General features: G+C 41.1%; 1 protein-coding gene across 2 annotated transcripts; it reads left to right on the forward strand.

Annotated features, from left to right (window-relative positions):
- Window positions 1-134: 134 nt before the first annotated feature.
- On the forward strand, window positions 135-5,920 carry LOC101735787 (zinc finger protein 77). Of its 2 annotated transcripts, none has more exons than XM_004925886.5 (5): window positions 135-770; window positions 1,503-1,681; window positions 2,039-2,122; window positions 2,918-3,123; window positions 3,950-5,920. In XM_004925886.5, the coding sequence occupies exons 1-5, from the start codon at window positions 250-252 to the stop codon at window positions 4,076-4,078; spliced, it is 1,119 nt and encodes a 372-aa protein (XP_004925943.1). In that variant the 5' UTR covers window positions 135-249; the 3' UTR covers window positions 4,079-5,920. The 2 variants fall into 2 exon arrangements, with proteins under 2 accessions (XP_004925943.1, XP_062529533.1); XM_062673549.1 differs by having other exon boundaries at window positions 3,953-5,920.
- The last annotated feature ends 18,975 nt before the right edge of the window (window positions 5,921-24,895 follow it).

The following is a 24,895-nucleotide window of genomic DNA, read 5'->3' on the forward strand; positions in this document are numbered from 1 at the left end:
CGACGTTCAGTCTGCTCGACTGTCACATAGTTGTTAGGTTCCATAAATATCTTAAGCATAAAACATAACATTGTCTCTTTCTAATGTGCGAGAGCATCGTATACAGAGAATGAGCGTACGGAACAGCTGTTTTTATTTTGTTTCGTAGTATGAGTTTGTTATCATTTTATTGATTTTTCACGTTTTGACAAAAATGGTTGACATAAATGTTTATAATAGCAATTTTTAAATGATTTACACGGTTAAATAATGGAAGATATTAATGAGAAAACGTGTAGAATATGTTTTCAAACCAAAGAAGTAGTATTTCCTTTGTTCGAAAAGCAAGCTGGAAGCGATGTTTCACATTACGAAAGACTTGTAAAAAAGACGAAATTACAGATTGAAGTAGATGATATTGGTCCTACTTCTATTTGTTCCGAGTGCCTCACTGAACTGGACACAACAGTGACTTTCTTGGAAAAATGCGAGCGTTCTAATCGAGTGCTAGCAGCTACTTATGTGAGAGGATTCAATGATTACTCTAACTTCAGATTTGAGACTACTGGAGTGGAATATATTGAATACAGGGTAGTTGAGACTCCGGAGGAATCAAGTACACCGAGAGGTGAAGAGCAAAGTGAAGAAGCAGTCCGAGGACTTCGTAGACACGTATCAAGTTGTTCCCAATGCGGTTCCAAACGGCGTTGTCGTCACAGAGCCCAGTCCTCTCACACATGCCAGTTTTGCTCTAAAGTATTTACTAGAAAATTCAATTTCCTATTACATGTGTGAGTAATATAACCTTGTTATTGTTTTATTAACATTGTTGTTGTTGTTTTGGTTATTACTTGGTTTGGGTTTCCTAAACTATTTAAATTTAAGGACTTGCAGGTGTTTAGCTCACAGAGTCCTGATCACGGTGATCGGGCTACCATCACTGTGATCAGGTTGTGTCCGTGCCCACATTATTATATAACACTAGCTGTACTCGCCTGCTTTGCTGGGCATTTAAAATTAACATTATTATTTATTGTCATCATTATTAGGGAGTCCAACACTCATATAAATATTAGCCCATCCATTAAGTACATGTATTTTCTACATGGATACCAAGTTTCAAGTCAATCAGATGCATGGTTCAGTAGTTATAATGGAACATCTGTAAAAACCACTGTAGACTTATATATTAGTATAGATTACTAACTTTTAATTATGTTTACAAAGAATGAAATTAAAAACAATCCAAAATTACTTACATTGATAATTTAACCTAACACATGCTACCTATACAAAAGAAAAATCAATATATTATCACATACATTTTTATCATAGTGTATGTTTTTTATTTAATTTCATTAATTTAAAACTATACTTTTTTGTTTAACTCAGAACATTTGGTATAAAGTATTAACTTTCAATATGTCTAGTATCTACATTTCACTATATTTACATTATCAGTGGTGAGGATAAGACAAAAGAGATCTACTATAGTAAGCAATTATAGTGCATGTGAATTTCAGCAAACGTCACTTAGGACAGCGTGATTGGACATGCCCGGGCTGTGGTGCATTACAATTGACACGTTGGCATGCTGAGCGACACTGCAAGCCCAAGACACGCCACATGTGCTCTGTCTTGGGCTGTGGTAAGATGTTCACAACGAAGACGAATCTCAACATTCATGTACGGACACATAATGGTGAGCTATGAAAAGATATTTTTATATCAATAAAGTTCATTTATCTATTTGTCCATCTTACACTTAGATAATGATAATAATGATAGGTAATGACACATAGAGGCAATTGCGAGAGTGGTCTTTCTGCAAATAACATAATTAATTCAGCAATTATTCCCACTAAATTAGATGAGAATAGATTTAGTGCAATCATAGGCCAAATAATAAATATTTGTGTACATTAGGTTTGACTAGGACTGGACTAGAGCTTGAAGAGGCTGGTTGTATAATTTGGTAAATAATGGTGCTTGTAATTTGTTCCTACCCTCACGGAAAATAGAGCCAAGCTGTCATGCTGATAGTTATTTTTGTTTGCAGGTGAACGCCCCTTTGAGTGCAGCCACTGCAAAAAGACATTCACAAGCAAGAATACTTTAAAGGATCACATTAGGATTCACACGGGTTAGTAGGAAGTTGTAACGGACACATTAAACATGTAAACTCATTAGAAGATTGCATACAGCATCCGTGCTGAGTGGGGCTGTCATTGAGCTTGAGAGAGTTGCACTTGTTTTTAATCCACAACGGGACTTTTTTATATTCTGTCATATAGAAATAAAATTATATAAATTGATTTGAAGATTTCGGAGCCGTCATGGCCGACAGAATGGGTCTCCCGGTGCAAACTTGTATTATTAAAAATTTAACTTTAGAACTCGTGTCTCAAGATGGGTGGCGGCATGTACGCTGTAGATGTCAATGGGTTCGGAAAACCACTTAAAACTTCGCTTATTTTATTAGACGAGCTCACAGCCCACTAGGTGTTAAGTGGTTACTGAATTCCATAGACATCTACAACGTAAATGCGCCACCCACCTTGAGATATTAGTTCAAATTCAACTTCAAACCTAAACGCATTACTGCTTCACGTCAGAAATAGTCAGGGCGGTAGTACCTACCCGTGTCGACTCACAAGAGATCCTACCACCACAAAACTAGATGGTCCATGAGCTCGTTCACCCATGTAAGCAATAAATAAATAAAAAGGTAATAACCATATTAAATTATTGTATGTAACTTAACAACATGCACACACAGACTAATGCATGACACAAACGAATTTATTTGATCATGATCATCAGTCCACACATGTCTGCTGCTGGGCAAAGGATATTCCAAATTTATTTTCTGAAGACCCCTAATTATATTTTGAAGTCTGTCATCAGACTCACTGTCCTGCCCTTCTTGACCTTCCAGGAGAGAAACCGTACATGTGTCCCGTGTGCGGCCAGCAGTTCGCTACCAACAAGCTGTCGAGCCACATGTGGCGGCACCGCAGGCCCGGGCTCCGGCCCCGCGCTCCCCGGGCGCCGCCCCCCGCGCCCGTCGCCTGCCTGTACTGCGGCGCCAAGTACCACCATCGTCAGTCGCTCAACAAGCACGTAAAGAAGCAACATCAACAGGTAAGCGGCCACGAATATTGCGCATTAGTGCGAATTGGGCAATATTAATGACTGTTGTTTTTAAGTTCTAAGGTCTCAGTATAGTTACAACGGCTGCCCCACCTTTAAAATCGAAATGCATTACTGCTTCACGGCAGAAATAGGCAGGGCGGTGGTACCTACCCGCGCGGACTCACAAGAGGTCTTACCACCAGTGATTACGCAAATTATAATTTTGCGGGTTTGATTTTTATTACACGATGTTATTCCTTCACCGAGGAAGTCAATCGTGAACATTTGCTAAGTACGTATTTCATTAGAAAAACTGGTATCCACCTGCGGGATTCGAACACCGGTGCATCGATCGACACGAATGCACCGGACGTCTTATCCTTTAGGCCACGACGACTCCAAAGGATGATCAACTGTTTAGGGTTAATATTGGAGATTTGGTAATGATTGAACGAAAGTTTGAGTTATTTTAATTTTTATTGCACCATATTTTTTCATTGCGTTGTATAGGGTCAGTGTTGCGCAATATTTTTCAGTCTGTGGTTCGCCTTGACAAGGAGCACACGCGCTGACTAAACACGAAAACATTTTGCAGTCCCTATTAATATGCCATATAATTGATCATTTAGATTCAGAGTGCCTTTTAATCGCATTATACAATAAAATGTATAGTACAATGTTATTATAAGTCTAGGGGCCGCCTAATTTAAGTTCAACAAAGATTTTATCTATTTTTTAAAATAAGTTCTAATGAAGCCGCCTCAACGATGCTGCTGCAATGCGACTTGTTAATGAGTTGACTCTTCCTATAAAATTTCTGATTAATATATTCCAGAAGCCGGCGACACAAACCGACGCCGCCGGGGGCGAGGGGGCGGGGGCGGGGGCGGAGGCGGGGGGCGGGGCCAGCTGTAGCCGCGCACACCCGGGGCTGCCCACTAGTGCAGCCGCCGCAGAGAACTGATCTGGTCTATAGGCTGAGCCGCGGGGATGTACGAGTCGGCGGCGCCACGTGAGGAGCACGTTGAGATGGTCGCGAAACGTGTGGCTACTATTTAGACGCGACAGTAATAGTCTATATCTTTAAAAACTATACGAAGTAGCTTCGATAAATTATACATAAATCACACACAAAAACTTTTAAATATATTAAATCTATAGAACTTCATTATTCAAGGCGTATATTACAATCGCTTTTGCCGAAGCTTTAAAATTTGAACATCTTGGTTTCCCATCGTCCCCGGACTACCAGGTGGCTTGTTAGCCCCGGGGATCACCGGGGAGGCGGTGTAGCCCAGAGGCAACTGGATTCTCAAATATATTAAGTGTATAATCTATGAACTGGATCAGACTGTGATGCACGCGCCGCGTACATCCTGGGCGGTGAGTGTTCGCGGCCAACAAGAGCGCACATTGTACACAGGTGTACTATGGCTCCTGCATATTTTGTTACCAACTCATCAATCATTTTATGAATTTAGAATCTTCTAAAATAACAAAATATATGCAATTTGATCTGCCGCCGTTAGACGTTCGGCAACTCACATTTTACAATATAATATATAGAAGGCTATCTCTTTTATAGGGATAGCCAAAATCTTAGTTAAATAATACAAAAAGATATATATCGAACGCAACTGTCCCTCACGCGGCCCCCGCCTCGTGGTGACTCGAGGAGTCGCCAGCAACAATTGCTAAAAAGTTATTCTTCTAATGGCGCGGCGTTCACACTTCCACGCAGCGAGAACAGACGCACAAGTGTGTACACAAGTGTCTGCGAGTGTAGACCAGACGAGTTGCGACTGCTCGGAACTAGATGGCGCCGGCGTCGCTCCGCGGCACAGGGGTCCGGCGCGTGCGGCTCGCGACACCTTATTTAATATAATAATATATGTGTTGTATTTTATGGATCTCATATAAAAAGCCAAATTAAAACAAATTACCAAAGAATTTGTATAAAATTAAACATGCTTTATTTGTATGGCGTGTAATATTTGTAAAAAATATATATATAATAGTTTAACTATAAATTATATTTCTTGTACTGTTTCAATGATAGATTAGACTACACTCAATACAAGTGAACTACACTCAAAGAATGTATTGTAACTTTAGCACTGTAACAAAGTGAGCAATTGAATTTGAATTTGAATTATAGTTACTGGTGATGACACGAAGATGGGTTTGTTAATTGGAATATATTACATGCGGCGGGAATTAAAAGCAATTTGAATATAACAAATTGTCTTATGTTTAAATATATTTCGTACCTTTACAATTATAGAGACCCAACCCAAAAAATGTTTTTTCTTGGAATACAACGAATAAAGTTTTCAAACTGGAAGGGACCGATGGATAAGTTTGTCCCTTTTAAGCTATTTTTGGTCCTTTGATTGTTAAGAGTCGCTGAAAGGTCCATTTTTGAATTAAAGTCTAAATCTCTTACTGGTGGTAGGACCTCTTGTGAGTCCACGCGGGTAGGTACCACCACCCAACCTATTTCTGCCGTGAAGCAGTAATGCGTTTCGGTTTGAAGGGTGGGGCAGCCGTTGTAACTATACTTGAGACCTTAGAACTTATATCTCAAGGTGGGTGGCGCATTAACGTCGTAGATGTCTATGGGCTCCAGTAACCACTTAACAACAGGTGGGCTGTGAGCTCGTCCACTCATTTAAGCAATAAAAAAATATCCTAAAATTTCAAAATGGGTCTCTATAATTCTAAAGATGCGATTTATTTAGATGGTAAATTGTAAAAATTACTTGTATTTATATATGTATGTACGTAGTAAAAACATGTAAACATGGACTATCTTTTTATTCGTAATTAAAATAAACGAGCTGTTTCAAACGTTAGTCGAGTCTCCGTCAGCCGACCGGTGTGGGAACACACACCCCGCGGCTGAAGAATTAAGTACAAACCATGTTGTCCTTTCACGGTGCAGTAACTAATGACAAATCGTCTTCTCGCATTAAAACTGTATAATCTTAAAACTTACTAATTTTACAGGACAGGATTTTAAAGGTTTAACATGTAATATTTTTAATATTAATCATCTTTGCAACATTTATTTTTTACCAGTTACATTCCATCTCCTTTAAAGTATGATAAAATTATGTATTAATTTTGTTAATAGTAGTCGAAACATAGGTAAAGTAAAAAAAAAAACTAAAACTAAACTACGCTCTTTTTTATGAGAAAAATACTGGTAATACCAAATGATTCATTTGGTATATTAACTCAATTTCGAATATTTTTGGAAATTGTACACTTTTAATGCGAAAAGACGAAATATGTGTTACTAAAACAGGATACGTCAGTCATCAATCATCGTCTAAATCAATGGTTGGTCCGAATGATAAAGCTGTTGTCCTCTAGATCGATGAATGAATTCACGGTCCACTCGGTATTATGTGGGCATCGGAGCACGTTCCAATGTGAATGGCACCTCGTCTCTGGAAACACCAAGTCTCGTGAGGTTTCAATCGTATACACAGTAATGGCCGCCCCACCCTTCGAACCGAAACGCATCCTGCGGGCAAAAACTCACCCGTGCGGGTTTAAGTATGTCCTACCGCTAAAAATAGCTTCTAAAGTAGATAGTAATACTATCCCCCGGTGAAGGTCAAGGGGCGACCTGAGGGGGTCGAGGCCGCGCGCCACACTACCAGAGCTTTAGCGCGCTGCCAAGAGAAATAACCTGGACACATTTGACGTTCTAAATAATATTTATAAAGCGATCCCCGAAATGATTCGATTCAGGTTAAGTCAGTGTGATATTCCCGCACCAGGACAGAGTGGAGGTGGAGTCTGGATCCTTCTCGTTCTTTATGTGAGATACATGGTTGCCGATTGCACACTGTATCGTCCACATAGTTCGCGATTCCTCTAATTCCTCGTACATTGACGTGAGCGTCCATTACGTACACCATCACCTAACCTAAACATTAGCCCGCGGAGTTTCTCGCCGGATCCATCAGATCTCATAACCTTTGCATTAGACGCCTTCAGCTTTAACACTAGGAGCAGACTTAGGAACCCCGGTAACCGACGAAGAGGTCGACGTGCAACCTAACCCATGCATCAGCTCGCTGAGTTTCTCGCCGGATCTTCTCAGCGGGTCGCGATTCCGATCCGGTAGTAGATTCATTCGCGAAACAGCTGCTCTTGAGCTGTTAGGTCTCCTTCGGAGGCGCTCGGGCAGCTGTTAGCAAAACCCACCCCACCTGGCTGAGCCTTTGCTCGCCCACCTGTCCTGGTGAAACTGGAAAGGTCTCCGGGCCACTAGTTATCCCTCAAATATAAAAAAAAAAACGTACACACTCACACTTACACTCGTTGAATCCTTAATTCGCAGTTACTAGAACCATTGTATGTATTTAAAATGTTGTTTGTGTATTTGAGAATTTGCAGAGTTGAATTTGAAGTAGGTACATGTTATGTATAATGGAAATTGAATAAAAGTGAAAACAAATGGTACACAGCGTACGCAAGTGAAAAAAATTGTGTGTGCTTCATAGTGACTATGAAATGTGGCTTACAGTCTGTTGTGATTTCATTGTGCTTTGGTAATCATTAGACTACAGAAGGAAGGTTGTTCTTTTACTATTGATGGTGGTTACTGGTAGTTTTGTTGGTGTTGTTTCTGCTGTCCTAGGTAAATAAATGAGGTCTGATCGCTTACATGTGTAAGTTCTCGAATTAATATTTAAACAGATTTTTATCACATTAGTTAGTGGAGGAGCTCACAGCCCACCTGGTGTTAAGTGGTTACTAGAGCTCATAGAAATCTACAACGTAAATGCGCCACCCACCTTGAGATATAAGTTCTAAGGTCTCAGTATAGTTACAACGGCTGCCCCACCCTTGAAACCGAAACGCATTACTGCTTCACGGCAGAAATAGGCAGGGTGGTGGTACCTACCCGTGCGGACTCACGAGAGGTCCTACCACCAGTAATAGCCTTCATCATGAGAGTCGTTCGACACATAATAGGTGCGCGTTATTTTAGAGAAATTGGTAGGTCGGTTTGAACACCGGTATGCATTTCGGGTTACGACGGATAAAAGTCCTTATAGATAAGTCGCCTAGGTTACTCGCATTCAATGATTCTAGTTGAATACCGGTGTTCGCATGACGCAGACAGTTTTTGTAATGAAATATGTACTTGATTCATGCTCACCAATAACTTCTACGATGAAGAAATAACAGCATGCAATAAAAAGCAAATCCGCAAAAAACTAAACTACTATGCAATTGAAAACCAGATCTCACGTCTCAAAATGGGGACATTTGCACTTAATCTTACGTAGGTCGGAAGCTCGTTAACCCGTCTAACGAATAAAAAAGATGTGTGGTATCGTGGGACACCGGATAGGAACGAAGTACCATATTAAAAAAATATTAATTTTGAGTTCTATTCGAGGTATAAAGAAAATAAAACTGGAGGTTTCGCAACAACCCACGGTCGTTCGGTAACGTGCGAACTTATTGTGGTACACTTCATTCACGGTTGTTTGCATAAGAGTTAGTGTATTGCGCAAACGAACGCTCTGAGATCGTGGTCAATGAATGATAAAAAAAAATTGTACGTTATTACAAAGTTAAATCGTACACTGTGTGCATTACTAATAAAAATCTTACGTTACGGACGTTTTTTTCCCGGTTAGGGTACCCCTGCGCATCGTGCCATTAGGAACTTCCTTCCAAAAAAGCGGGAATACAATTTATTTGTATTATATAAGTCGTGTTTCTGATGTGCCGAGGACTTCGCTCCGCCTAACATTTGGCCGTCCACAGAGTAGCGCTCGTCTCGCATCTGTGACCGCGGCCTTGACCGCTACTAATTCGCATTGTCACGTTCGTAACACGATTTCACGAAACTCCACGTACACTACAAAAAAATATTTAGCACAATATTCAATGAGTAATGTAGTTTTTTTTATGTTTGAGAAGTTACTAGTGGCCCGGAGGCTTTTCCAGTTTTACCAGGACAGGTGGGCGAGTAAAGGTTCAGCCAGGAGGGGTGGGATTTGCTAACAGCTACCCGAGTGCCTCCAAAGGAGACCTAACGAGTCAAGAGTAGCTGTTTCGCTAATGAATCTACTACCGGATCGGAATCGCGGCCCGCTGAGAAGATCCACCACTGGCCACTGGAACGTGGTTTCCAGTGGCCAGTGGTGGATCTTCACGGCAGAAATAGGCAGGGTGGTGGTACCTACCCGTGCGGACTCACAAGAGCTATATCACCAGTAATTACGCAAATTATAATTTTGCTTTTTATTACACGATGTTATTCCTTCACCGTAGAAATCAAATTTGTTGAGTACGTATTTCATTAGAAAAATTGGTACCCGCCTGCGGGATTCGAACACCGGTGCATCGTTAGATACGAATGCACCGGACGTCTTATTCTTTAGGCCACGACGACTTAATGTTGTTTCGGCGACTTCAACTGATATTACCTGTCATTTGTTGTAAATAATAAACCTTGAACAGTGCTTCTATGAGGTTCTTCAGATCACCTGCTTGACGGGTTGGCATTACCACCTTCGGTCGATCAGCAGCGGAAGGGGCGTGCTGACAGTGAATTGTGAATGCGTGTGACTAATGGAATTGGGTATCTGAAAAGGGGTAGAGTAAAAACTTCCATGTTTAACGAACAAAATTATTTAATAAAAAAAATTGGCAGTCATATAGACTGCCGATAGAACCGAATTCTTTTATCATAGAATTTTAGTATTACAGTTCAAAATTTCATAATGTTTAAATTGATATTTTCAACAACTATCTGGTTTTCACATCCATTGACGCTCGGATCAACAATTACATACATGTTTATATGGTTTATTTATTGTTCAAATACATATATTATGGGCTGCACAAGATCATAATAAAATATAATATAAATACAATTTAACTGAAATAAGAATTAATATAAAACCACTTTTTAATAAATCGATTCAATTTAATTTTTAAAGATATACACAGCACTAATGTTGCACAATACGTCACTTGTATAGCTACAGATCACCTACAGATACAGTGCTATTACGCATGTCGGTGACGCGAATCCATAAGATTTTCTCCAAAATTGCTCAAAGCGGCTAAAGAAGTTTTCACTACAAAAATAAATACCTTATTCTTTCTAAATGTGTGTTGGTATCTACTATTGATTAGTTAATTTTTTTTTAAGCAATAAGTAATCATGTATTCTATAAAAACTGTTTGAAATTTTATTTAAAGGGACCGGACCTTAAGATCCTTAGTATGTTTGGACGAAATGAGATTAAATATAGAAGTAAATTGGTAACAAATTGGGTTATATTATGTAAAATGCGAAATATTTTCCAAAAATTCTTAATAGAGTGGCATATTGAATAAAAATCTTATTTATGCGAATCTTTTGTGCTCAATTTCGTATGATTTCTACTGTCGGCTGTACGTGACAACTGTAAACGATCTAGTTAACAATCTCTGGGGATGCAATTTTGTTGCAAAAACTTTTTCACAACCTTGCGAATTGTGTAGCAATTAGGTCATTGCACTTGACGGAGCCGATGACGGTCGAACTCTTAGTTTTCATCTGTCTCGGCGTGTCGACGGACCTTCACACAGTTACCCCACCCCACCCGGACGCACCGATACTTGACAAAATCTAATTTCATGGCCCGACAATTCGATTCGGTCTCTCGCCAATACCAATAATGAAATACATTTACGAAACTTTATTAAGAAACTTAAGTACAATTCTCTTACATAGTTCTAAATATAAAAAAATAATATTATCTCTCACATACAACTAGAAACATCACAGCTACACTTGTCATGCGTTTCGAAGGACATCGATGAAATTTTAAATCCGACAGGACAATTTATACATAATAATATACAAAAGTACAAAATGGTTGCGTAACGCTAGTTATTGATCACGAATTGATTACGTGTTTTTGTAAAGTCTTTTGAAATAAATAAATAATGATTATGGCGGGTGTTATCGGCGCGTCGGACTCAGGGCTTCCCATGCCTCACGGTTTTCCTGCGCAGCGTGGCGACGTCGGGCTGGGGGTCCTCCACTTGCACGTTGGTGGCGTGCACGTAGTTGTTTTGGTAGTCGGTCTCGTGCACCAAGGCGTTGGGGCTCAGCTTGTCGGAGCGCTCCCTCTCGTCGGCGCGCCCCTTGTCGCTGGCGCGTTCCCCGTCGACGGTGGAACGCTCGCTCTCGTCAGAGCGCTCAGAGCTGTCCGCCCTCCCCGAATCATCAGCTCGTCCGCTGTCGTCGTCTCTGTTGAATTCTTTAATCCTTTCAGGGTCTTTTCGCTGTCGCTCGTGGTCGTCTAAAAAGTGTTCGTCCTCTGGAGCTTCGAGGCGGGTGAGATCTGCGTATTTGGTCGGCGGGGGTATCGTCAGTTCCATGTAGAGCTTTTCTTCGTCTGAAACTGGGATCTTTTTGCCGTAGTAGTCGTAGTCTCCGGCTGAATAGGCATCGTGCTCTTCTACAGAACGTGTTTTACGGTTCTGTTTGCGGCGTCTGCGCTTACGTTTCGTGGGCGGCTCGGTGCGCGGCTCCAGCCAGCTGTCCTCGCCGTTTGTATCGTTCTCATCATTGTTCACAATAAAATCAGAATTATCATCATTTTCTTCGCTTTCTCTTTCAGCTGATTCGGACGGTACGCGATGCAATTTTTTGGGACGTTTTTCCTTGTAGATCGGTGGAACGCGTACTGTGACGGTGTCGATTTGATTTGGATTGTGTTCAGTGGGAGGCAATACGCGCGGTCTTAGGGGTTTCTTTGGATCTTCAGTGGTCGTAGTAGATTCGGCGTCATCCTCCGTCTCGGGCAGTGGGAGAGGAATTCGGTTTGACTTGGGGCGCTCTCGTTGTAAACTCTGCAGACGAACCTGTCCTCCAACGTCGCGGTCACCAAAGTGGACGTTTTGGTAATGGTTCTCGGGTAGTATCTGAGCCTGTGGTTTTCGCTGTTGCCTTTTCTTTTCCCAGAAACGGTCGACTGCAGTCCCGAACTCTGCGACAGCCTTCGCTCGGTCGCGCGACTCCTGCACGTCTTCGTAGTCGTCGTCTTGCTGTTGTTCGCTCTCGTCGTCGTAGGCGGTGTAATCTTCATCGGCGGCTCGCTGGGGATCGAACTGGTTCGCATCGACAGTGTCCACTCGGCGAGCTATGCCGTTGCGGACCAAGAATGCATCTACGTAGACGCGCGGCTTGCGAGGCTCTTCTTGAGGTAATCTAGCCGCTTGAGGTTGAATAGCGATTGGTACGAGTGGTTCAAGGGGTGCTGCTTCCTCCTGCTGAGATTCCGGCTCCGCTTCTTCTTCAGCCTCTGCAGCAACGGGTGTGGGTGTAGCGGGACTTCTGTTGAAATTGAAATTAAGACGGAAGTTTGATGTGATCGTCTCAAGGTTGGAATCGGCTGCTTTTGGTGGTGGCGGCGGCGGCGGTGATTTCGGAGCCGGTGCACATGGTGATGGAGTGGTCGGATTGGCACGAGGCCGCGCACATGGTGGAGGTGGCGGTGGTGGAGGTGGCGGCGGTGGTGGTGGCGGAGGAGGACGTGGTTTTGGCTTTGGAGCTGCTCTGGGCCTAGGACAGGGTGGGGCGGTTCTAGGCTTCGGCGGCGGTGGTGGTGGTGGTGGAGGTCTTTGCGCACGGCATGGCGGTGGACCCGCAGCCCGAGGAGCTCCACACGGAGGAGGAGCAGCAGGAGCCGGAGCCGCCACGGCGGGAGCAGCTGTAGCAGCGGCCTGCACCGGCGCGTCTATCCCGGGCACTGGCGCCAACGGGGGCGGAAATGCAACCGCCGGTGGTTTACGCTGTACATTATACCCCAACACGTCAGCTAGCCCGCGGAACACTATGTCGCCGAATGTCCGTTTCTTACGAACCACGGGGTCGTAGTCGCCGTCCGTTTCAAATAAGGTGTCGTTGCTGGCATCATTAAAGTCGGATAGGGTGTCGTTGGAGCCGGAGGGCGTGTCGTTATTGAGGTCGCTGTTGTCTTCGGCTTCGAAGGCGGCGAGGGCCGCGGCGAGGAGTAGCAGCAGCAGCAGCGGCGGCGCGGCGAGGCGCATGGCGCATTGTCGAGTGTCGCGCGGGAGGGCGGAGCGCGCGGTTTTGTCCGGCTGGTCGTTGCTCAAGTCGAGTCACGGTTCACTGGTCACAGTTCTTTGTATAAATACAACCTCTAACTCTGGAACCATCTAATTATCTTACACCACATATTAATGGAAATGTTATTATTATTTCATTAGTTCCAATTACTGTACTAGTAGAAATAGGACAATCAATATATGAATTTGGTATTAGTAATCTCGATGTAATCTATTCATGTGGTTTTCAGATGGTCAGATCTCGTAAAGGAAGCACTTGGTAGTAGTCTGTACCATGTGGTCCATGCCACCCATAACCAAATCCTGCGGAGGAACGTCACATGTTGTCGCGATCCTCACCAGTGAGGGAATGATATAGAAGAAGAATCTCGATGTACTTATTCTTATCTCGTATTCCCAGTATTAGGAAATCTAAGCTTGGGACAGTTGGGCGTGACACGACTTGTTCTAACAAGTATTAAGCTCTCGCATTAAGCAAACTGCAATTTAATTCTAGTGGTGAAATTATTTTTCTAAATTGCATTATCGGATACCTAAACACACTACATGTTTGTTAATGAAATAAGTACGTTTGATCTTCGGTTTGATCTTGAAGCACGGTTGATAAAAAAATAGAAACATGTAATTTTAATTGAATACCTGCTTAATTATTTTCGTATACAAATCTTTATACCCTTTCACCATCGTGTATCTAATTTGATTTTTGCGACATCGCATAGAAATAAAAAATAACTAACGAGGCAGTCTTTATCAATTCTCGTTCTGTTATTGATAAGCGCTCGTGATCATTTAATACCGGATGGGCTGTGTGCTTGTCTGCGTATTTTCAGCAGTAAAAATATCCAAACGCTCAGCAATGGAACTGTTTCCTCAGTGTCGGCTGAAAGTGTGCAACATTACTCCACCGATCTTTGTGTTACAGATTAAATAACGTCTCGCGGGACACGACCCGACCTCGCCACAATACAATTAGACAATTTATCGAAGTTATTTGTAATCTGTATTATTTGCTTTCGTTCGACACGACTAAAATATGAGAAGCCAGTGGCTGTGCACTTGAAATTATTGAAAAACAATGTACTGGCAAGCTTAATGTCTAGAATTTGGATTCCAGTTGAATTATGGAGAGTAGAGATAAGAGCCACCATCTTGTATAGGGGACAAGTTAAAAAAGTGTCCACCTGTAAACACCAAATTATTGTTCTAAGACCCACCGAAATAGCGCTAGTGTAGGAAGTGGGAATTATATGAATATAGCAGTTTGAAACAGGGTGCTGGATGGAACTGAAGTGTGGTAGCTTATGGCAATTATGGCGCTGTTTTTTAAATCTTTCCACTTGCTACTATGGCACCACTTTAATTTGCTTCCTTTCAGCGCACACTGTTGAATACACTCAGATGGTGCTCCTTACTTCTAATCAGGCGAATGACTGCGTCTAACATCTTGTCTAGTTCTGTAGTGACAAAGAGGAAAAGATTTATTATATAAATAATAGTTGAAAGAAACTAACAAATTACGCTTTTATAGAAATCCAACTAAAAAAAGAGAAAATAAATTTTAATAAATTTGAATTAAGAATAGTGTAAGAAAAAATGATTTTATTGTAAAATAGCGTGGGGTGCTTTTCAGAATACAAAATAACCCTTCTACTCATATCTATTTATAAAATATTTATAGCTACTGATACCATGCACCCCACGCTTTTTTTACAATAAAATATTTTTTTACACTATTTACAAAAAAAACATTAAATAAAAACACAATTGTATCCTCGACACTGTACAACGCCCGCATTGAGTATTAGATTATTTATACTTAAAAGATTTTGCTATTATGTTACGTTCAGGCGTTAAGCTGATTTTAAACAATCACGTGTGGTGTAATGATGTGGACTCATTATAAAAGTTAATCCACTTTTATCTTGTTACCATAATTGGCTCAACTGGATCAAAACTCATATAAGCCCTGTAATGCTGTATTAATATATGTGTAAGTTCATTGTTAAGACGGCAAAAAACAATGTTTGGATATATTTAAAGCTTTTACTCCACATAGAACGCCTGAAGGTTGATCAAAGAGTCGTCGTGGCCTAAAGGATAAGACGTTCGGTGCATTCGTGTTGAGCGATGCACCGGTGTTCGAATCTCAGGCGGGTACCAATTTTTCTAATGAAATACTTACTCAACAACTGTTCACGATTGACTTCCACGGCGAAGGAATAACATCGTGTAGTAAAAAATAAAACCCGCAAAATTGTAATTTGCGTAATTACTGGTGGTAGGACCTCTTGTGAGTCCGCACGGGTAGGTACGACCACCAGGCCAATATTGGAAAAAGAAATTCCAGAAACAATTCTCAATACTCTTGTGGTTGTAAATTTCAATACGTTGCAAAGAAACTTCACGTCTTTTTTAGAACACAATGAATGCTCTACGTACCTACTATATTATATGTCAGGAAAGTAATATTAAAAAATCTATTGTTTTATGATCGCTATCTTTGATGAATGTATATATTAGAGTTTGGAAATAAACTCGGCGGTGTAACATAAAGCTAAAGCTTAAATCCTAAAAAAGCTAGTCCCTGTGAAATTTAAATAGCACTAGCGCTCAATAAAAATAAATACAAAAGGCTTTTAATATCACTCACATTGCCTTACGTATTGCTATATGGGATTTGAGTTTGCGGTCCTCCTGGTAATGAGTGGTTTCAGACGTCCATAGACACAAGGCAACGGAATTCGTGGTAGATTTCGTCAGGATAGCAGCACTTGCCCACGCGCGTTCACAGTACGTCCTAACTTCTGTAATATTATTAATTGACCTGGAACAATATCTCTTCTTCAACCCATATCCACCCAATGCTGTGTGTAGGTATCTTTGAATGCACCCCATTCTCTTCGGTCTCTTGCCTTTCTCATACAATCCCTACCAACCACTTTTACCAGGTCATCGGTCCACCCAGTTGGCTATCTGTCCACGTTACGACGTCCAGTACGAGGTCTCCACTCCAATACTTTTGTGCCCCATCGATTGTCAGTGCGACGGTATATGTGACCGGCCCACTTCCACTTTTTCCGAGCAATCTCTTTGGCTATATAAGTCAAACCAGTTCTTCTGCGGATTTCGGTATTGCGCATTCTATCCCGTAGAGAAACGCCTAACATAGCCCGTTTCATGGCTCTTCATGAAACAATATCAGTCATGACTATTTCTACAATAAATCCAGTTAGCAATTTCTTTGTAATTGGATTTTAATTGACCGGCCTTCAGCTAATTTATTTAGGTGTGTGTCGTCGGCCGTGGTGTAGCTCTCGAAGAACTACTAAATATTTAAGTGGATTAAGTACTATTTTGGTAATCACTTTATGACTGATCAGCACTCACCGGCGCGGTAACGTACCGCTGGAGGCGTTTCGAATAGGTACACAAAATATAGTACCTAGTTATTGCAGATACATTTTTGGAATATTAGTGAGAAAAAACCCAGCTTTATTTTAAGAAAATCATAAATTCGTATTCACTAAATTGACGGCAAGTCGAATCGACTGTAACAAGTTTCAGTTTCCTAGGTGATCGGGAAGTGCCGTAAAAATCACTGCAAAAAGATGTCGGTTTTTGGTGTCATTTCTCATTTTACAATTACTAGATCCATTGTTCCCTGCGCACCAAGTGCTCCCGACCGATGACCGTTAGTTCGACCAGGTGGCGGCAATGTTGCGGCGGCAACATTCCTCCAGTAAAGTTCTCTGACTGTAGCCACTGAACTTTACGTTGGTAACCCTCTAATCGTGGCGCTTCTAGTTAGAAGTTCAGTTGACTTCCTGAATCAAGTGTCGGCGGAACGCAAACTGTCGCCCTAAACATGGCGTGTCGAATCCTCCGGATCCAGTCTAGGTGCTTTTCGGCACTCCAAGCGTCGAACCTGGCTCATGGACATAGCCCGCTGAGTTTCTCGTAAAATCTTCTCAGTGGGTCGCGATTTCGATCCGGTGGTAGTTCTGCGTAGCAATGCTCTTACTAGGGTCAGTGTTAGTAAATTCTCTCAGGTAGATTCCGTGAGCCAGCACGAGAAAAAAATAAAACAAAAGAATTTCCAGGAGAATTTAATTTTGAAAATAATGTTTGTCACTGAATACTTGTGTCCAGTATGTCTTTATTTATTTATTTAGTGATTTATGTAAAACGGTCGTGAACTGTATTCCGTCTGGCTATTCCGATTGCTGACTCAATTAATTGTGATGTTGATTGTACACAGCTTTCCCGAAGACGAAGCCGGTGGTGGTGGTGATGATCCCTAACATGATACGACCACCAAAAATACGCGATCTCTTTTTAAATTAGCTTGAACGTTATCTACAATAGCTGTTAAGAATATAGAAATGAAGTGTGTTGACTACAGCCTTCTTATCTGCTCACGAAATATTTACCATCTATTTATTACCATTTACCATTCATCCATTCAAGTTGAGCCCTCCCAACCCTAGGACAATAATAACAGTGAATCCGCAAATAGCGCCATCTGCCGGCTGTTCGAGTTAGTTAGCACCCACTTTACGTTTCTACTAGATGGCGCTCAAATACTTTAGATACTTTAGAATGTCATTAAACTCATGATTGAGAATTTATTACTCAATCTCAAACTCTTAACTAGAACTTGAACTCGACTTCAGTGCTGCGGCTTGAAAATTCACAAACCACTCGAAAAGCATTATCTTATCTCTAATAATATCTATTATATTATTTGGATGATTAATATATTTTATGGATATAATTTCATTGTTAAGAAAGGAACGCATGTATTTACTGAAATGGCCCACGCCATCTATTTTATTGGTATCACAAATAAAATAGATCACAAATAAGATAGCGTAGCAGAAACTGGCAAGATGGTGGTACCTACCCGGGTAGGCTTACAATACGTTCCAGTACAGTGATAAATATTATTAAAGTTCTCGATTTCATATTCTTTAAAATTATTCATTGTATTTTTAGTCAATTAATCTTACTTTTCTATCACAAGACATTGTCAACTATTGCACTGACGATTACCCATAGTTACCTACCTACTTTGTTGCTGCCATGTTGGTACAACTAAAAAAATAAATAAATGGAGTACTCAATTTGATTTCACATCTCAAATAGCGACAATCAGATTGTGATATTTACAGTCAATGGTAACCATTTAACACCAGATGAGCTTGTGAACAGATGGCCGTTGGGGCTAGAAGGTTCTTGAGCGGCGACCGCGTACTGGGAGACGTAGCGTGGGTAGGCCTCCCACAAGGTGGAACGAAGACCTATTGAGGTTCGCGGGGATCCGCTGGATGCAGGCAGCGCAGGACCGGTCTTTGTTGCGAGGCTTGGGGGAGGCCTATGTCCAGCAGTGGACGTCCATGGGCTGATAGAATAGAATAGAATAGAGCTTGTGAACTTCTCAACCCGTCTACACCATTTAAGAAACAATAAAACTTTATGTTTTCTCTGTTTTAGCGTTGTTGCGTGTGATCTGAATATGTTCCGTTTGAAACGGTTTAATTGTCTCAATCTGGAGGTCAGTGGCGACTTAGCACGCAAACTGACCCGTTACACAACATTTCTCACCAGAACCAGAATGTCGAATCTAGAATTTTTTTACAACGAATAAGGAACCTTCGGATTGGAGCTTTAAGACGGTTTCGGTGTATTCCAATGCAGATTTTTGAAGACATCACCAACTGAAGGCCACTGCAGACCTTTAGATGGAAATCTAAAACGTATTGGAAAATGGCTATCGTACACTACAAATCAGAATGCACAGTCTGCGGCAGACATCGGTAGGATGGTGGAAGGTGGTTCGTGCGGGCTCAATGCGTCCTACTGTCTTTTACGATAACAATCAGAGATGTGGTGGTGCTATTATAAGCCAACAACGTCGAAGTCGTCGTGGCCTAAAGGATAAGGCGTCCGGTGCATTCGTGTTGAGCGATGCACCGGTGTTCGAAATACGTATAGGTACTTAAAATGTTCACGAATGACTTCTTCCACGGTGAAGTCATAACATCGTGTAATAAAAATAAAACCAGCAAAATTATAAATTGCGTAATGACTGGTGGTAGGACCTCTAGTGAGTCCGCACGGGTAGGTACCACCGCCCTGCCTATTTCTGCCGTGAAGCAGTAATGCGGTTCGGTTTGAAGGGTGGGGCAGCCGTTGTAACTATACTGAGACCTTAAAAATCATATCTCAAGGTGGCTGGTGGCATTTACGTTGTATATGTCTATGGGCCCCTCCTAATCTATGCAATAAAAAAATAAAGAAAATGCATGGTATGAGTACCTAAATAGATGCTTTATTGGACACAGAGTGAATCTTCGTGCTCTGACCGGCTGATGCGATCTTCAGACGCGTTTTACATCACACATCCGCTCTTAATATGTGTTACGTATACCGGAATTGAAATAGCATGTAGCTGGTCAATGATAAATAATGATATTATAATCATAATAATGATATATGATGGAAGAGGAAGATAAACTCTCGACAGAAAGGTAAATTGATCTCATTAACTGTATACGACTTTCACTTGACGTTTAATCAAAAACACATTTAGTAGTATACTTTTCCATAACTGTTGTTTTCGTACGTATGAATACGTTAAACAACCAAATTTATACGCCAAAATTAATTTTCATTGTCATCCTCATCATCCGAAAGACGTCCGCCTAGGACTCCTTCAAGAGCTGCGGTAGGTACTGAATGAGTTCAGGCTCCTAGGTTTCCTGCGATCTCCCCTAAGTCTGCAGCCTACACTGTGGCAAGCTAACCACACCACGTTTTCGAGCAAAACTTCTCCTCTGAAGAATCAACAACTAGACAAAATTTCAACTCGAATATCCATTTTCAGGAATTCCATTTTGTACATCGTATGTTTTTTTGTTTAACTAAAACTACGAAATTAAAACATTAAATCACAAAAATACGAATCGCGAAAACCGAACCGACAAATTTAATAATAGAACTGGAAGACTTTTTCTTTTCCGTTTATTCTTTAGTATTTAAAATTTTAAATTTTATCAATAGTATACGGTAAGCTGATTGAAATATCACACACAATACGTTTCCTAGAAATTTGTGCTATCAATTAGTGTAACTATATAGTACCAAATACTCAGATTGGCTAGTCACGGTTACCGGACTGTGAACAATACAAAACGATGTTTCTCAAATACCGACGGGCGAAAATTACACTAAATAATATTCTCATCGAGTGTTATACGAACATTACTAGAAATTCTTTCTTAATTATTATAGTCAGATGTAGAATGTTCTGAGATAATTTTCCACCATTGATGTATTTTTAAAATTTTCAATATTTTCGATCGTATTTAAACCCAGTGCTATTATATTATATATATAATATATGATATTATTATTATTTTGCCACGAAACATCTTGTGTTTCACTGAAATATAGGGATTAGCAATCCAACTGAGATTCCAAACTCATGGGTTATGGCTAAGCAGCAACATTCACTATCATCAATTAGGGCATCAGTTACCATAAGTGTGCTTAGTGCCAGTTTTTTAACGTACTCGATAGCGTAAGAGTTAACTGAAATTTGTATGCAGTTTGCCTACGTTTGCCGCTAGGGGCGCTGTTCCAACTGCATACAAATTTGAGTTAACTCTTACGCTATCGAGAACGTTAAAAACTTGCACTAAGCACACAGCGGACGGACAGACAGTGAAGGAAGTTGACATTAAGAGTTCATAAGGTACAGTGATCAGTGACGCACGACTACCGGCACGCTTTCACTTGTCGACGGAACGAAGCCATCATACGATTCCAGGAAAACCCACTATCGAATTCGTCTGAGTAATTTCGGGGATTTATATTTTGCGATACATCGGACAGAAGCGTTCAAAGCTGCTTTGACGTTAACTTTTTTTTTCTTACCTAAGCTGATGATAGCCTTGAGGGGCTATTTCAGCGTAACCTTAACTAGTAGGTGAGCTCACGGGGCTCAAACCGGAGTGATGCTAACACTGACCCTAGCAAGAGCAGTGCTTCGCAGAATCCACCACCGGATCGGAAACGCGAACCACTGAGAAGATCCGACGAGAAACTCAGTGGGTTATGTCTGTGCGCTAATTCACTCGTCGAGCCCTTCGTCGCAAGCGACAGGTTTGATGAGGACGGTGACCGGTGCTTGAGGTACCTAAAAGCACCGTTAATGGATCGGGAGGATCCGTAGTGAGGTGCTTTGGGCGACGTCGACTGCTTACCATTCAGTCTACAGGGTCGGGTAAGATGTAGATCAGTTTTAAGCTATTGCATAGCTTTTGTCGCGGGTTTGAGCGCGGCGACCGAATCAAGAAATTCCGTAACGAAAATAAAACCTAACACCCCCACTCCGGCTACCATGTAGCTCGCGTTCAACACATTAACACGTTACGCTTGTGTAGTGTTTGTGAATAAGCGCGCGGAGTGACGTCACACTGCATGCGCATCATGAAAAGTCTGCCCATCTCTCTTTCGCGCGGTCTAGCTTATGAGTGTAAAAGGGACAGTTAATATTTTGCTTTTTTTAATGTTTATAAATATAGCGTGGTCTCATTTTATTATTGTTTTAATATGAAATTATTATTGTCTAATTATAATTACATAAGTTGATAAAAAATACTATGCAATAGCTTTACCGACGCAGTCCCCGAGTGCCACATGTTTTTTTGAAGTGAAACTTCTTTATCGACGTAGGGAGAAAAAAACGTATGTAACGTTTTTTTTATTTTACGCAGTTGTATCCAGTAACTAGAGAAGGCACCGGCACCACAAGCACCGGTCACCGTCCTCGTCGAACCTGTCGCTTGCGACGAAGGGCTCGACGAGCGAATTAACCCATAGACACAGCCCACTGAGTTTCTCGCCGGATCTTTTCAGTAAGTCGCGTTTCCGATCCGGTGGCAGATTCTGCGAAGCACTGCTCTTGCTAGGGTCAGTGTTAGCAGCACTCCGGTTTGAGCCCCGTGAGCTCACCTACACACGTTAGAGTGAAGCTGAAATAGCCTCTCAAGGCTATCAGCATAGGTAGGAGAAAAAAAATCTACATCCTTAATGACCGTCATTAACATAAAACGCCAGAACTGTATTCTGTATTCCTTTTCAGTAGCATCAAACACTCTCTAACTGCAATGCTCTGTAATGAGATGTAGATAATTGTAAAGAATGTGTTTTGTATGAAAAATCAGCGCCGGTAAAATGTCGTTAAGCAGCGTGAGTTGGCACATAGCGTTCGGGGTCTCATTACGAGGCGCCATTCAAACCCCGCAGGCAGCTGTACAAAGCCTCAGGAAATACGCATCTGAAACGTTTTTGCGAACAGCTTCCACGATAAATAGTAATAAAACCATGTAATCAAAATAGTCGCCGTGGCCTAAAGGATAAGACGTCCGGTGCATTCGTATCTAGCGATGCACCGGTGTTCGAATCCCGCAGGCGTGTACCAATTTTTCTAATGAAATACGTACTTAACAAATGTTCACGATTTACTTCCACGGTGAAGGTGTTGGAGTGATCGTCTGGTTTTCTTATAATAAAGACGCAGATTTTTATGGATAGTATTTATTCTATCGGCGATACAATATTTTGTGTCCGTACTCATTGACGACGCAAGAACGAAAGGGGCGCACACACAAACGACGTTGACATATATAACAAGAGTGACAGCTGTCAGTTGATATTGACATAAAGATGCGTTTAGGAACTTATACAATTCTAACACTGGCCCTTAAACGCAGCTTACATTTTAATAGTTTACAATATCTGTTCAATGACTTATATCAACCTAGTAACAATACATATCATAGTTCTGTGTAAAATACAGAAGTACAGACATTTTAGTATTAACGAGACCACAGCATAAATAATACTTATGTAATTTAATTAACAAACATGTTTACACAATTAACAAATAGTTTCAGTACTTAACAAGCATTTTATTAACAAAGTTATCATGTTTATCTTTACAGACAGCTTTGGTTAAAATATCTGCTAACATAACATTAGTTGTGAGATATTTTATTTCAAGCACCTTTTTGTTAACAATCTCTTTAATAAAATGGTGACGGATATCTATATGTTTAGTCCTCGAATGAAACATAGAAGTCTTACACAATTTAATTGCTGACTGGTTGTCATTATATATAGTTATTTTAGGTACAGTGCCAAGTATTTCTGAAATGAATTGTCTTATGAATAACGCTTCCTTACATGTGTCAGACAACGCCATGTATTCTGCTTCAGTACTGGACAAAGCAACAGTGCGTTGCTTGCGACTTTCCCAAGTAACAACAGATCTACCAATAAGAAATACAAAGCCTGTGAATGACTTACGATCAATGCTGTCCGATGCCCAGTCAGCATCAGCATATGCAGAAATATCCATACCATTTTTAGAAAAACAAAGGTTTAAATCAATTGTACCTTTTAAATACCGTAACACTCGTTTAGCGGCTTTCCAATGGGTTTCACCATAACAATTATTAAATTGACTGAGATAGCTTACTGCGTGACTGATATCCGGTCTAGTACAAACAGCAGTATACATCAGAGAGCCAATCAAGCCTCTGTAGTCATAGGTCTGATCCGCCTGTTTTTCCTTGGCTAGCTTTAGACCAGTCTCCATAGATGTGCCTGCAGGCTTACACTCGTTCATTCGAAACTTCTGTAACAACTTATTTATATAATTAGTTTGATTAAGACAAATTTTATCACCTTTTGCTATCAGCTGCATGCCCAATATACACGCATGTTGTGCTGGCCCTAAATCAGTGATATCAAATTCTTCCTCCAGTGCTTTCTTTATTTTCTGTTTTCCTTGAAAGTTGGGGGATGTGAAAATAATGAGGTCATCGACATAGAGAGCTATTATCATCATAGACTTATTTTCACTTTTAAAGTAGACACATGGCTCGGTGCTTAATTGCTTGAATTGTAGTTTGTGACACAAAATCTTTGTAATTTTGTCATACCATGTCTTGGATGCCTGTTTTAAGCCGTACACAGCTTTATTTAGCCTGTACACCATGTTCTCTTTTCCTTTTTTTTCAAAGAACTCTGGCTGCTCCATGTATACAGTTTCCTCGAGGTCGCCATTAAGGAACGCCGTTTTGACATCCAGGTGCTCAATGGACAGGCCATGTTCAGCTGCTAAAGCAAGTAAAATCCTAATTGTGGAGTACCTTACCACTGGTGAAAAAGTCTCTTGATAATCAACACCGTACTTCTGTGTGTAACCCTTGGCAACTAAACGAGCTTTATACTTTAGTAACTCTCCATCTGCTCCATATTTTCTTTTAAAAATCCATTTACATTTGACTGGTTTGCGGCTGGGTTCATGCTCAGTCAGGGTCCAACACTTGTTCTTAACAAAGGAATTATACTCATCTGTCATTGCCTTTCTCCAACTGTCCGATTCAGGCCCGTTTAAGGCCTCGGCTGCAGTCTGGAGATCATCAGGGTTGTCGACTAATCTCACGAAGCTTGCCCTCAGCGGAGAATCTGGCAAATCTTCATATGAATCATCTGTCTCCTCTGCTTCAACCAATGAATCGTCCCCTGGAATATAAGTTTCATCCAAGCAGTCATTTGCATCATAATCCGTTTCTCCGCT

This window comes from Bombyx mori, chromosome 18 (assembly GCF_030269925.1).
Source record: "Bombyx mori chromosome 18, ASM3026992v2".
NCBI classification, from domain to species: domain Eukaryota; kingdom Metazoa; phylum Arthropoda; class Insecta; order Lepidoptera; family Bombycidae; genus Bombyx; species Bombyx mori.

Coding starts and splice junctions, on each gene's coding strand:
- LOC101735787 (XM_004925886.5), top strand. CDS start 250: ATGGAAGATATTAATGAGAAAACGTGTAGAATATGTTTTCAAACCAAA. Junction 771..1,502: donor TTCAATTTCCTATTACATGT/GTGAGTAATATA, acceptor TGTGAATTTCAG/CAAACGTCACTTAGGACAGC. Junction 1,682..2,038: donor TCATGTACGGACACATAATG/GTGAGCTATGAA, acceptor TTTTGTTTGCAG/GTGAACGCCCCTTTGAGTGC.